This window comes from Bubalus kerabau, chromosome 2 (genome assembly GCF_029407905.1).
Source record: "Bubalus kerabau isolate K-KA32 ecotype Philippines breed swamp buffalo chromosome 2, PCC_UOA_SB_1v2, whole genome shotgun sequence".
NCBI classification, from domain to species: Eukaryota; Metazoa; Chordata; class Mammalia; order Artiodactyla; family Bovidae; genus Bubalus; species Bubalus kerabau.
Genome location: NC_073625.1, coordinates 133,826,956 through 133,842,519, shown reverse-complemented (window position 1 = coordinate 133,842,519; position 15,564 = coordinate 133,826,956). Strand labels below are relative to the sequence as shown.

The window sequence follows — 15,564 nt, the reverse complement described above, 5'->3', positions numbered from 1 at the left end:
CGTAATTCACAGTTCCCTCCTGTCAGCCTCAAAGAGGAACAGGCAAAAAATGAATGGCTTGATGCAGCCTGGCATTGCCACTCTAAACACGCTTTCAGCAGGCTCCTCTGGCTCTGTGGAGGGCAGCAAGTAAGCAGTCCTACCCCCAGCCCAGAAGGCTTCAGGGAAGGCTGTTCATTGTTCAGGGGGCTCTTTCCTTTCAAGAAAATAAATGACTGCAAAGTCATTTGTTTGCTCTTCTACCCAGATGAACTGATCGCCTATGAACTAACGAGAAGGGAAGCAGAATCAAACAGAAGACCCCTTCCCGAGTTGGTTCGTGCCAAGATACCATTCAGTGCCTGCCTGCAGGCCTTTTCTGAACCAGAAAATGTTGATGATTTCTGGAGCAGCGCCCTGCAAGCAAAGTCTGCGGGTGTGAAGTAAGTGTGTATGTGTGTGTGCCTGTGGGTGGCAGTAGGATGAGAAGGGGGCCTCGAGAGGTGGGGGGCAGTCGGGAAGGGCGAGGGGTGCCACTCTACAGGCCTGTGCATGCTTGCTCACGTGTGGCCAGATGGGATTATGATTTACACAACCCTAGTTCTCACAGACCTTGCTTGTATGAGGCCTATCCAGTGAAACAGGCTTGTTGTGATCTGTATCATGTGTAAGGGAGAGAATGCCTTTTTTTCTTTTTTTTTTTTTTTTTACTGAGCAGGTATAGCCAAGAACTCTTGTGCCCCATGGCAAGATGGTGTTAATGAATAAATTCGAAAACTACTTATGATAGTCTTCAGTATTTAAACTCCACTGTGATAGATTCTGATTCCACAGTTAAGATTTGACTTAGAACTTGGTGACTCTGTTCCTGCCTGGAGACTAGGGGTCTCAGGCATCTCAAAGGGGGTCTCAGGGCTCCTGGGCTTTGTTCCAAAGAGCTGCTCAGACATGGTCAGGAGATGTTCTGTTTCTATATTGTGATCCTTCTTGTCAGGTCCATACATTTTTTTTTTTTTCCTCCACTTGACACCTTAGTTGATTTTATACAGTCAAGTCCTTGCCTGTGTACTTCATGCAGTTGGAGAAAGAGAACTTACAATGGCAGAAAAAGAGGGCAGGTCTAAAAGTCTCTGGAACTCATTATTTTTAGATATTCTTCAGGCTTTTTTTTCTGGGCTCAGCCTGAGCTCTAGGTGACATGAAAGGCAGGGAAGGATGGATGAGCTGCTGCTGGCTGTTTTTTTTTTTTTTTTCATCATAACTACAAGTAGCAGTCAAACCTGAATCGCTTATGATTGACTTCATGAGTTAAGAACGGGAAAACGAAAAGAATGTTTCAAAAGCTTTAAAGAAAAAGCCACGTTTTCTTAACAGTAATTTCTTTTAAAAAGTTTCTTCATATCCAGAGGAGAAGTATAATAGTTCAGTTATCAGTTATCCAACGTGGAGTAAGTTTTCATCCGAGGATTGCTCAGTTTGGGGGAGTGTGTATGTGTATGTATGTGCTTGTGTGTGTATGGCCTTGCAGATAAGAGTTGGCGAGCTGGCATGTTAAATGTTCGTCCTTCACTTCATTACAACTTGGGCACATCTTTGAGCAATTAGAAAGCTGTACGTTTTATTAGTGGTGAAAGCAGTTTTTTTCTCTCAACTTTATTGAAGTATGATTCACATAACATTTTGTGAGTTTAAGATGTACTGTGTGGTTTTTTTTTAACTTTTTTTCTTTCTTTCTTATTGACAGTAGGCTGAAGATTCCACAAACATTTATCCTTTTGTCTTTGCACTTTAATTCTGACTCTGTATGGGAGGTGGAAGTGATCAGAAGCCTGGCGGCCTAGAAAGTCCCCAGCATCAGGTGTGAGTTGCAGAAAGGTCTTCACTGGCTGGTCTGCCTGGTCCCCCTTTTCTGCTCTTCAGAGTCTTCTAAGTACAGGGTGTGACCTACTCTCTAGGCCTGTGGGGATGGCATCTTCTCATCAGTAGGAAAAGGAGCATCTTTGAAGTGGAGCTGGGAAGTGTTAGCCTCCCACAGAGACAATCTCTTACCCTTGGGCTGGTGGTCAGGAGATCTGGATTCTTCTCCTGTGTTCACTTCCCAACTTGTGCTCTAACCTGGGGCAAAATCAGCAACCAGTTCCTTCTTACATCTGAGTGGAGGAATGATGGTTGCTGACCCACAAAATATTTAGTTGTAGGCAGAGGGGTTTCTACCTTCTCTAATCCTTAACAGTAGCTATTGAACATGTTTCTTCGTTTTCTCTTTTACATGCACACGTGTGTATGTATGTTTACATATGTCTTTGGTTTAACGCATATGAAAGTTATTATTGGATGTATCACAATTGTTGGTAATTGAAAACTGGTCTTGAGGGAAAGGAAAAAGCAGTGTTCTAGGGTGATAAAGCAACTACCATTATGGCACATTTATCAATATTATTCCATGTTATATGCTAAATGCATCCCATCAAATATTGCTTAATCACCCTAGTGCTGTGGCACAGACCCTTAGTCTCCCCAATTTACAGATGAGGAAATAAAGGGAGTATTAATAATGGCCACTAAGTGACAGACTTGGAATTCATTCATTTGAAGTTTAAACTCTTAATCCTTGTGTTGTATACTGCCCCGTATTCCTTTCCTGCTTGCTTATGCTTGTATCTTTATAATCCTTATAGTGTTGTTTATTCTTTATTATACCTTATGTTTCAAATAATAGTTCTGGGGGAACTAGTTCAGTGAATTCCTAAAATATATTTTTTTCTTTCTGTTATTTCCAGCAATATAGACATGATCTCTTTATTATGTTACTTTGGGGCCTTAAATTTTTCTTGTGTTAGACCCAGAGCCCAAAAGGCCAGGAAGAGACAAAAGATGTCCTCTTGGTAGATCTTGGGTCAGTATGGACCAGACACAAAGCTCCTTCCCTTTTTGGTCCTGAACAGACAGTGACTGGGATGAATATGTGTTTGGAAAATTTATTCACCCAGCAAATATTATTGCTCACCTAGTGTATCAGAGTCGGACACGACTGGAGCGACTTAGCAGCAGCAGCAGTGTATCTTGTGCAATGAACTGAACGAGATGGAGTCCCTCCCCTCAAGGAGCTCACAGATTAAAGGTTGATAGGGACAGATTTCATTTTAACCTTATCATTCATGAACAGAAAGGAACGGCGTGGGGTTCAGAGCATGGGCTTTAGGTGGGCTAGCAGCATTTGAATCCTCAGTGTAGAACTTACTGGTATGTGACCTTGGCCAAGTGACCTCACCTCCATAAACTTCAGTTTCCTTATATGTAAACTGGGGATAATGATAGAACTTTATAGGGTTGAGGTGAGGATCAAGCATAAAATGCTTTCATAGTGCCTGGTGGAGTAAATATACACTGTGACTGTTATTACATTACTTTTATCTTTTTTTACCTTGGATTATACAGTTTGTGTTGATTAATTATGTTTTTAATTATGATTTGGTTAATTATGTGGTTGATTAACTATGTTTTCAATGTATTTAATGGAAATGATAGAATTTTTTTAGTCACCAGGTTTTCAATAGTGTTAATAAATTCAGGGAGACAGACAGTTTATATATCAATATATTTTTCTTAATAAGGTTTTCATAATGTTTTTGCTTGAATTTGTAACCAGTGAACAATCGATGCGTATTAAATAAGGTAATGAGTTGTTGGTAGATAATGCTGTACTGTTGTCAGTCACTGTTCTAAGCTCTTTAGTCTAACTCAGTTCCTGTAGCAGTTCTTTGGGGTGAATTTACTCAGTGTCTATCTAGACCTTTTTGAATAATTTATATTTCAGTGGACTTTATTAAGTATATAACTTTTCAAGAAAAATTTTAATTCCAGGAATTAATTTTAGGAATAGAAGAGTAACTGGTGCATAATTTATAACCTTACTAGATTTAACAACAAACTTGATGTCCCAAACCTGCAATTAATGAATGCCAAGTGTTAGTATTGAGGTTGACTTGAACATATTTATATTAAGCAGTTACTGAATGTGTGATTCAAGTTGAGACCCTATATACAGAGGTTAATAAGGGATGTTTAACCAACAGGAAAAATACAATGTGGGCATCATCTAACCTGCTTTCTGGTACTCTTAGATTGGTAGCTACCCACCACAAAGTGATGCATTTAATTATCAGCCTTGAGTTCCCTCTACTGCCTCCCACTCCATGGTATATTACCAGCTGATTCCTCACCCAGATACTGATCACAGAGCAACTTCAGGAATCTTTGGGATCCTGAACCACAGTCTGGAAATCATTGATGACTTTTGGTTGACTTCATTGTTATATATTTTCCAGATTTTAAATTTATGTGGTTAGAGGATGGGGTCAGAGAGGTGACACTTTTATAGTCGTTGAAAATATCAGATGGCGTTTCTTGGTTTTTGGTGAAATTGAGGACTTGGCTATATTTAAGAATGATATTAATACTGCTTCTCAGAAGTTAGGAACACCTAATTAGAGATAATATATAATTTCTGGAGAGTGAGCTAGGCTAATAGATCAGCTCCTTAGGATAGTTAAGCTCTTGTTTTTTGAGAAACTCCTTCATTGCCTGTACACTTCTACCTTCCTTGTGATGGGGAATTTGAAGTCCAGAGTGGTTAAGTGACCTGCTTGGGGCAAAATACAGGTCAGTGACAAACCAGCTCAGTGTCCTTGGTCCTGTGGATTCTAGCTCTTGCATGACAAGATCATGCTAACTCCTTGGCTGCACACAGCACATTCTGGTGTGCCAGCCGGTGGTTTCATGACACTGCATGACCATTGCACAGCCCTGGCAGGCAGGTGTTCCTAATAAACCCATTTTGTAAATGGGAAGCCTCAAGGAGGGTTAGATTTGGAGTGCATTAAGTAGCATCCAGGTCTTCTGACACTTTTTGGACCGTTCTCTGCCCCTGAACTGGCTTTTCTTCTACACTAGGGGGCAGCGGTGCATTTGTATTTGATTTCTGAGTTCTAGGAGGATGCATTCCACATAGATTTGAAAAGTGGTTTGTAGGAAACATGTCCTAGAATCTTTTATTTTAAAAGATCTGTTTAAAAGATCTATCGTATCTGTTTAAATCTAAGTTTTTTCTATATACCTTACTGTACTCAGATTGACACTTGAGTAGAAATGGTTTTTATAAACAAGATAATAAATGTGGAGAGAATGAGCTGAAACCGGGGCATGTATTTGATGTATTAGTTGAATAGTTTGGCATAAAACCATCAAAGGCAAGTCCAGGCAATTCAGCATTCATGAAAGTTTGAAAGGGAACTTAGACATTAACCATATATATTAATTTTTAAAATTGAAGGCCCAGATTTAGATATTTTAGATACCTCATAGTACACACACACACACAAACACACACACACACCCACTCACCCACCCACACCCCCCCTTTAGGATCCATGGGGCCATAGATTTTAGGTGCGGTAGTATTTTAATGAGGCCCTGGCATTTCCAGTAGTCAGCCTCAACCAAAGTTCTGATATAACCTCCTGATGCCAACTCTGTGCTACAAGATAGAGACTTGTGGTTGGAGCAGATTGGGGTATGTCAGGATTGCTCAGGGAGCTTCTTCAAACTTCATATACAAACACAATGTGAGGTGCCCCTGTGTATCTGCAAATATGTGTGACACTACCAAGGGTTTTAGAAAAACACAAACGTTTATAGTTGAAAACCACTTTTCGGAAATACAAAATGCCATAGCAAAGTAAAAGTAGTAATTTTGCAGGGTGTCCAAAATCATCCTTGGGGACAACCTTGTCCTATGTTAAACATTGTCCTCTCGTGGAAAGGCCAGGATGAGTGGTGAGGTGGTGTGTGTGTCCACTCCTGTGTGTGTGTGTCTGCTCACGTGTGCGTGTGTGTCCCTCCTCTTCACTGCAGGCCCTGGGACTGCTGGGGGTGCCTCAGACACAGCTTATGATGCTTCATGAACTGTATCCAATATTCTTATTGCCTGTTTCATTGATCTAATCCCCTTGTGTTTCCCAGAACATCTCGCTTTGCCTCATTCCCTGAATACTTGGTAGTGCAGATAAAGAAGTTCACTTTTGGTCTTGACTGGGTTCCCAAAAAATTTGGTAGGTATCTTTTGCATGCTTTTGCTTAAAACGTCAAATTAGCTATTTAAAAAACATGGCATGTGAAAGAGCCCATGAGGTTGGCTGCCAGAAACGGTCTCATTTCATTCTTTTCCCATGATTCCCACCTTTCTCTTTTGAAAGATATGATAAGCACTGGTGGTAGTAAAAAAAAATAAATAAACACAAATTGCCACTTGCTTGCCACCTCTCTAATAATGGGTTCTGAAATGGCCAGAATCTAAGAGTGAAAACAGGAGCCTCACAATTTCAAATCATGCCTCCCAAACTGTAATGTGATCTTGGTAAAATGTAGGTGCTGATTCAGCAGGTCTGGGATGGGGCCAGGGCTCTATAGTCTAACACGTGCCTAGGTGATGCTGATGCTGCTAGTGCTTCTGGTCCAAAAGCCATGCTTGGAGGTGCTGGTAACTGAAGAGGTATCAGTACTCTTTTTAGCATCTCTCCTCAACCTCTAAAGCGGGCGGGTATGGCTAATGACATTTGTTTAAATCATATGAATTTTATTAATAATAACATGAGTACAGTCAGTTGTATTAAAAAGAAAAAGGGATGTGACTTTGGCTGAATTGGGCTTCTTTCTAATCTTAAAGGCCCTTGACAACTGTTAGAGTTTATCCTTCCAGACAATGAGTAAGAACATTTTCTCTACCATCTCAATCAGATATGAATGTGTTCCTAGGCTGTCCTCAGGGCCGTGGAAGTCCATACAGTTTTAACCTCTGATTTCTCAAGCAAGGACCTCAGACTGCTTGCCAGTCTTTTAGTGTCTATGTTTTTGAGCACTTAAAAAACAAGTCAGTCCTAGGTTGGTTAATTAAGAACTCATCTGCTCCTCTGAAGGGGATAAGTAAAAAGAATGTAAAATCTGCAGGAGTGATTTCCCAGAAACCTCTGGCACCAGCAGTTAGCATAGCACTGATCTCCACGTGGCTTTATGCAGCCCGTGGACCCGCAGCTCATTCCTCTTTTCCTGGTGGAATAATTTTGTGGGCAGGGAGGAGGGCCAAGGGCAGGTTGCTCATCACTCAGCCTCTCCTCCTTGGACCCAAGATGCACCCCAGAGAGAAAACTGACTTCTTCTAAAGGCCTTGAACTGCTTTGGAAACAGTTTTATTTTCTTTGTCCTTGGAATTTTGGTAAAGGATGCCAAATTCAGATCAGATTTCATAGTCTTGCTGAATTTAAAGCAGCCCCAAAGCTTTCTTTCATGAACCTGAAATTTTCTGTTGAGGAACAGTTGTTTTGATTTTGTTCGTCAGACATTGTGTTTGATTTTGCTATTTGCTGAGATTAAAAATTTTTTTTTAAACTAAGCCTTTTCTTTGGGTGGTTGTTTTAAAGCAGGACTTACACACCTAACATTGTAGCTGGTTTTGGGGATGGTGTTTTCAGATTCTGTTTGCTAGCCTGAGAGACACATCCTGCACCAATATTTGAGCCCATTTTCCATTATTACCATATCTGACTGTGTGCAGTACGAATTCACAACAGGCTGTTAGACTCATACATACATTTTGTATTTGAGTAAGTCAACATAATGACAACTGAGCTGAGAAGTTAAAAAAAGTATGCCTCAAGATGAATACACTTGAAGTTCAATTAATTTCTTTAAAGCTTCAGATTTTATTACCTCCGGTAGAATAATTACAGTACCCATGGTGATCAGAGAAAAGGCATAAACTATGGGTTGCCAACTCAAATGCCTAATGAGGACAGAGTGATAATGTAAGTGACAGAAGTAGGCTGGTATAAGAAACACACAGCTATAGCTGTCTTGTCCTTTTTTGAGTATCCCATTTTGGATGAAGACGTGGATTCAGGAAAACATTTCCCTATCATAAGAATCAGAATAGCACACATGTGATGCTCAGGATCATGGGGGCAGGAGGGAGTGGTGAGGTCTGTGGTAGACAGACATGGAGGGCACATTACCTTGGAGTGAAAGCTGAGAATCAGCCCCAGGCAGATGTTATCACATGAGCCTCTGTTACAGCTTTTTGTTTTTGTTTTTTCAAAATGAGTTGGAAGTCTGGAGTTTTGAATTGAAATTTTTGATTTAAAAATTGGAATTTGTTGCCAACGTTTTAAAAACATCCAACAGAAAGAGTCTACAGATGTTGTATGGGCTCCCGGTTTTCGACCTCTGGCTTCCCTCATTTCTTGTTGTTCAGTGTGAAATCCTGCATCTGTGTTTCCCCCGGTTCTACATTAAACTCTAATCAGTCTTAGTCAGTTTTCTGGTCCCGTGACTTACTCCCAGGAACTATAACACATCCCTTGGCTCTGCCTAGACACGTGTGCATAGTTAGTGGTGCTAGATTGAGGAGGTGATTGTGGTTATTTGGAGAGTCCAGTGAGTGTAATCTCTCTCATTTTGCAGATGTTTCTATTGATATGCCAGACCTACTTGATATCAACCATCTCCGAGCCAGGGGGTTGCAGCCGGGAGAGGAGGAACTTCCAGACATCAGCCCCCCCATAGTGATTCCTGATGACTCTAAAGGTACCGTCTTCTGCCAGGAGGACCTTCTCGATGCCTTCCCGCTCCTTTGCTGGAATAGTCCCTTTTCTTCCCCCACTCTGTTGTCCTGTGTTGTAACCCACCATAGACATACAGAATTGAAGCCTGGCTGCAAACCTTGAGCTTAAAATATTAATAGTCACAGGAAGGGGCACAGCCCCAACATGAGTGAACCAAATGGAACCATGGAAATCACAAGCAGCAGAGGGCAGCAGGTCTCCAGGAAGGTTTTGGGTTACCTTGCCTCTGGCTTTGCCTCCCTCCTCCCTTCTCTGATAAGCCTATGGGGAAGAGGAGTGTGTTTTCAGTGGGCTCTCAGTCTAGGGGAGCTGTGTCCTTCTTGGAGTATCTTTGGAGAACCAAAAAGGGAAATTGAACAGTGTGTGTTGGTTTTAAAAATCTTGCCCACGTCTCACCTCCCCGGCTTCATTACTGCTTCATAGCAAGAGAACAGTTTGAGCTTCTCTTACTCTCTGTGAACCTTAAAGTGGTCCTTGTGAAGAGTACTTTTTAAGAGAAAAGTACATGTGAAAAATCATTGCCTTTGTGAGTCCAAGAACAGCATGGAGAGATCTTGGCTTTATTATTAGTTCAGTTATTTTGGTGAAATCAGTTTCCTTCTGGCTTTATTAGCCCACGTGTTTGCTGTTTGCCTTCCTAATGAGTTAATTAGGTACATTAGCTAATAGTGCCAGAGTGCTTAGGGCACCTGCCCCACAGGATGTCTGTGAGCTGAGCAGTGACCATTATTGGTGACCCTGTTGGGGTATAAAGTGAATCCGGGAGGAGCAAGAGAGGAGTCAAGATTGGCACCTGTGTTACATTATTCTCTAACGCTAAGTCCAATGCTAAATTGCAGAGGGTGGAGAGCAGGGAAGGGGTCTGTAGGTGGGGTGGTCCAGGCTATGTGGTATAGGTGGTTCATTAAAGGAATTCCAAAAAGATCAGTCCTCAGAGTGTCAGAGAACTGCAAGATGGTTTATTAGCATCGCTCCTGCCTTTTCTGACGTTTATAACAGAGTTCTTGGATTGTAATTATATGGAGTTCTCAGAAGCACAGGGAAGGAAATTATTTAGTTCTTTAAGATGATCAGCAGAGCATCATGTTTTATCTGCTCTAAATGCCTGAAACTGGGTATTCTCCCTCCTTCCTGGAATGACTTTATGTCAGGTTGGCTGGTCTGCGTGGAGGACCAGGGGGCTGACAACAGTGTGGGGTGTTAATGGGTGGGGGTGAGGGAGTGCTCCGGGTTAACTCTTTTTCTTTCTCTAGAACTCTTTGCCATGGTTGGGTCTCACTTCCTACCCTCTCCTTTGATTTCCAGATCGCCTGATGACCCAGTTGATAGACCGTATGTATCTTTTATGTTTTTTCTCAGTGTCCTACCATTGTTACTGGTCTAAATGCATTTAGCTGTGGGGGTTCAGTAAAGGGCGTTGTTCTGTACATGTGTATGTGCAGCTTTTCCTGGGTGGGAACAAACCTTGGTCTGCAAGTTGAGATCACAGCAAATCTAAACCAGTAATGTGGTGAATAGATGGCCCTGTGTTTCAGGAGAGAGAACTTCAACGTGAGAGCCAGCCAGCCCTGAGTCGGAATCTTGGCTTTGCCATTTGTGGCTGTGTGAGCTAGAATCATGGACTTCTCTGAGCCTCAGTTTCCTCATATGTGAATGGGGGATACTGATGCCATGTCTTCCCTCCCTGGCCACATGAGTAGGTCTCTTGCTGCACTGATAGCACAGGGACCTGTCACTTTGTCCACTCCTTCAGGACACATAATGAAGATACACGGTTGACAGGACATGGTAGTATTAATTAATACTCTTAAGGGTGTCAGTGTCATTGGATTGTTTGTTAATTTTGTAGTCATTTAGTTCCTTAATCCCGGAGAAGGCAATGGCACCCCACTCCAGTACTCTTGCCTGGAAAATCCCACGGACATGACTGAGCGACTTTACTTTCACTTTTCACTTTCATGCACTGGAGAAGGAAATGGCAAGCCACTCCAGTGCTCTTGCCTGGAGAATCCCAGGGACGGGGGAGCCTGGTGGGCTGCTGTCTATGGGGTCGCACAGAGTCGGACACGACTGAAGCGACTTAGCAGCAGCAGCAGCAGCAGCAGTTCCTTAATCCTGGGTGAGCTGATACTTTTGATTTTCGAAAGAACATGAAAAAAAGCAAACTATTTTATAGTCAATATTTAGATATTAATTAGGAGGAAGAAGGAGTATGTAATAACACAAAATACTCTGAATTTTTTTGTCTACAAAGCCTTGTCAGAGACACTATTGTTAATTTAGAAGTTCAGGTGTTTTACTTTGCCAGAAAAACACTTTATGTGATTGATCACGTGACTTAGACCTCCATGCTTGCCTTCTTGGGTCAATTTTGATTTGCTGGTTGCTAGAAGAGGCTGTTAGGGGCAGCGAGGGTCATGGGCAAACCATTGCCTCTGCAAATAATCTGATTGTAATGATAACCGTATTTTTGAATGGTTACCATGAGTCATTGTTGAGTTTATGACTCCATAAATTCTTTTAACCGTGTATAAATGTACTATTATAATAATACAAAGGCCAGCTTCTTATTTGATTGTCACAGTAAGATGGGCAGAGCAGGTGACCTTTATACAGAGGATAAAAGTGATACCCAGGAAAGTTCAGAGACCTGAGAGCTGGGACCAGAGCCAGGGCTAGGCGTCAGGCATGCTGTCCTGTCACTTGACCTTGTCTGGAGTGTGAGGAGTTTGCTGGCTGTCCCAACCCTGCAGAGAGCCAGTCTCCAGGATCTCGCCCCAGGGGAGGTGAAGGGTGGCTGGAGCTGTATCAGAGGAGTCTGACTGACTGAGCAGTTCAGCTCACAGTCAGCAGTTTTCCATTTTCCTCCTGATCTAAGCCTGCTGTATTCACCAGGAGAAAACAACATTATCTGAGATTAATTTACATTTATTTCTCACACATTTAAAAGGAGTAATTTTGATTATATTCTTACTATAAATGAAAAGATGTATAGAAATTACCTATTAGTGGTGAGTCATCTCTGGTTTCATCACCCATCTATAACCAGTATTAACATTTGGCATCTGTCCTTCTGCTATTCTTTACCTATGCCTGGTTCTACTCTATTTTCCCCAAAATGGAATTAGACATTTTCAATTTAATATGCTGTAACATGCATTCATACACTTATTAAGCTGCATTACTTAACTGCATTCTAGAGAACAGAGTCTTTCACAAGGTGTTGAAAAGTATTCTCTGAAAGAGTTTCATAGTTTCTGCCCAGAGGAATCCTTTTTTTAATTACTAAAACTTTAAAATGTTTAAAAAATTTTATTTGAAGTATCATTGATTTACAATGTCATATTAGTTCAGGTATATAGCACAGTGATTCAGTTATACATATATGTGTCTATTTTTTTATATCGAGTATAGTTCCCTTTCCTATACAGTCGGTCCTTGTTGGTTATCTACTGTGTATACTGTAGTATGAACATGTCAGTCCAAACCTACTGCAGGAGTCTGTATTACAGGACTCTAGAATTTTCACTGCCTTAATGCACACTGTGAATTTCTGGGGAGAACAGAGAACGTAGGTTTAAAAACCTTATTTGACCACGGGAGCCCTTTGTTTTGTGGTTCGTTAATTTTGTGGTTCATCTCTCTTAGAACACTAGGATTCTCTAGAACACAATTGAGGAATCATTGTTGTCCTATATCATTGCTTTCTTAAAATTTTATCTTGATAGCATGTTTCATGTATCCTCATTGTGAGATAGAACTTTGGTAAATACATTTTCAGTATAATTTTTGTAGAACAGATATTTCTGTTCCTCAGTTCTACTGATTGCTGCCTCTGGCAGAGTTTTCAGTAGATTATAGACCTCTGGGCATGGAAAACAAAAGGGGGATATTTTGTGCTCCAGTTCCCTCTCAGCCTTTGGTGTAATTTGAGAGCCTCGTGTGGGTGGTATGTGTACACACACATGGACATACATACACACCCATGTACAAGTATGTGTATGAATGAATATACATACAAACCTATAGACATGTGTATGTATAGGTGTGTGTTTACACACCTCTGTACCCATGGTTTAGTCATGAAGTCGTGTCTGACTCTTGTGACCCCATGGACTATAGGCCACCAGGCTCCTCTGTCCATAGGATTTTCCAGGCAGGAATACTGGAGTGGGTTGCCATTTCCTTCTCTAGGGCATCCTCCTGACCTGGGGATTGAACACAGGTCTCCTGCATTGCAGGCAGATTCTTTCCCGTCTATGCCTCCAGGGAAGCCCTCTCTACCCATATCTATATATTATTGTGAAAAGAAAAGAAAACCTGTGTCTAAGCCAAAGTTCGGTTTGTAAAGCAATCTTTTTAAATATCTTAAGTGTATACAGTTAAAAATTTCCCTTCTATCTTAATGTCAGGCTCTCCATTTCTGAGAGTGATTGCATCCTTTGATTGCTGATATATCTAAAGACCTGCTATAACTTCCTGTGAGGTTTAAGGAATAAGCTTTTTGGCCTGTAGAGAAGGCTTTCTCTTCCAATTTCAGTCCTAAGAGAGCCTGCTGTAGTGGTCTTGAGAGTGATGTAAGAGACTGAAATGGTTCTGGGAATACACTAGATCTCCCCATAGGAAATTAGGGAGTTGTTTTTCAGTGCTTGGCTTGTTCAGGTAATTACCATGGTTCCTGTTTAGGTCAAAGATAAAAACTCAGCTCAAATAGCTTAATATTTGGATGGCTTAAAACAAAACACAGTTAAACCACCATCTAAACATTAAACAAAATAGCACCTTCTTTGGGTAGCATGTGGATAAGGGGTGAAGAGAAGCTAAGACAAGAAGAAATAGGGTTGACTTTTTACACCAGACTATCCTGTGTGCTCTGTAGCATCAGATATTGATGAGTCTTCGGTGATGCAGCTGGCTGAGATGGGCTTCCCTCTAGAAGCATGTCGGAAGGCTGTGTATTTTACTGGAAATATGGGAGCCGAGGTGGCCTTCAACTGGATTGTTGTTCACATGGAAGAGCCAGGTAGGTGGTCAGAAAATGGGATGGCTTTGGAGTCTGACATGATTGGGTCTCAGTGATGTTAAGCCTTGGTCCTTCTGTGTCTTCAGGGTGTGTCCCAGAAAATGATTTGTCAGCTCATAATCTGCTGCATGGAGTGGATGGGAAAGGATGGTTATTTTGCCTGTGTAGCAAAGTCACAGTCTTTTCTTTCCTCTTTTAAATAACAGCTTTGTTGAGAGAGAATTCACCCTTTTAAAATGTATAATTCAGTAGCAAAAAAAAAAAAAAAAAAAAAAAAATTGGAGAGATGTGCGATATACTTCTAGCTAAGAAATGATGAGAACTTGAGATAAAAGAATGTGCATGAAGAAATAGAGGCTGTTTAGTTAGCATTAACTTTTATCCTGAAGTATACATTTCAGTTGTATAAATCTTAATTATGTTGAATTGGTTCATAGTGCTTTTTAGGTCTACTATATCCTTCTACTTTTCTGTCTATTCATTCTATTAATTTTTGAGTTTGATATTGAAACTCCAACTAAAAATCTTAATTTATCTACTTAAATAATTGTAATATATAGTGGAACTATATGTATCTTTGTTCTGTATTTTCCAAGTCTCCTGTAAATGTGTTATCATACTTTCAGAATTTAAAAAATAAAGAGGATAAAGACTTTTCCCAGATAAAAAGTGTATATTACAGTGGTTTTTAGTAAATTCACAGAGTTTTGCAACCATCCAAAAAGAAATTCTGTAGATAATAGAAGTCACTTTCCATTTTCCCTGTTCTTCCCAGCCCCTGGCAATCACTAGTCAACGTTCTTTCTGGCTCTGTGGATTTGTCTGTTCTGGATGTTTCATATGAATGGAATCATGCAATGTTTGTTTCTGGTTTCTATCACTTAGCATCATGCTTTTAAGGTTCATTTATGTGTGGCATGTATTGGTACTTTATTTCTTTTTATGGTTGAATAAGTCTGTTGTATGGGCATACTATGTTTTATTTATCCTTTCATCAGTTGATGGATATTTGGGTTTCCACTTTTAGGCTATTATGAATAATGCTGCTATAAACATTTTGTGTACAAAGTTTTTTTAGAAATATATTTTAAAAATTTATTTTTGGCTTCACTGGGTTTTTGTTGCTGTGTGTGGGCTTCCTCTAGGTGCAGCGAGCGAGGGCTGCCCTTCATTGTGGTTCACGGGCTTCTCATTGCGGTGGTGTCTCTTTGTGGCTTCATCGTGGCACACAGGCTCAAGTGCAGGAGCTTCAGCAGCTGCAGCACATGGGCTCAGTAGTTGTGGTGCAAGGGCTTAGTTGCTATGAAGCATGTGGGATCACCCCCTACCAGGGATTGAACCTGTGTCCTCTGCATTGACAGGCAGATTCTCAGCCACCAGACGATCAGGGAAGTCCCCGTGTACAAATATGTATATGGACATGTTTTCATTTCTTGTGAGTGGAATTTCTCTGTCATATAGTAACTCCATGTTTAACTCTTAGAAACTACCGAATTGTTTTTTAACAGTGACTGTATAACATCCCCACTAGCAATGTATGAGGGCTCCAGTTTTTCTACGTCCTCACCAACCCTTGTTAAATCTCATTGTGGTTTTGATTTGCATTTCCCTAATGGCTAATGATGAATGCCTTTTCATATGCATATTGACCAATTAGGTATCTTTGGAGAAATATCTATTCATATGCTTTGCCTGTTTTTAATGAGGTTAGTTGTCTTTGTATTTTTGGGTTTGAAGAGCTCTGGATATAGTTACCTTATGGGATATATGGTTTACAAATACGTTCTTCTGTTGTATGGGTTATCTTTTCACTTTCTTGATAGTTTCCTTTTGTCTATTTTTTTTCTTTTGTCACTTTGTGCTTTCGGTGTTGTATCTAGAAAACCA

General features: G+C 40.8%; 1 protein-coding gene across 3 annotated transcripts in view; it reads left to right on the top strand.

Annotated features, from left to right (window-relative positions):
- USP13 (ubiquitin specific peptidase 13) overlaps window positions 1-15,564 on the top strand; it is a 133,801-nt gene that overhangs the window by 86,058 nt on the left and 32,179 nt on the right. For all 3 annotated transcript variants that reach the window (XM_055568972.1, XM_055568974.1, XM_055568973.1), the window contains exons 13-17: window positions 248-422; window positions 6,001-6,089; window positions 8,494-8,616; window positions 9,960-9,986; window positions 13,534-13,677. In XM_055568972.1, the coding sequence (XP_055424947.1) occupies window positions 248-422; window positions 6,001-6,089; window positions 8,494-8,616; window positions 9,960-9,986; window positions 13,534-13,677 (558 nt within the window). The remainder of the gene's footprint in view (window positions 1-247; window positions 423-6,000; window positions 6,090-8,493; window positions 8,617-9,959; window positions 9,987-13,533; window positions 13,678-15,564) is intronic.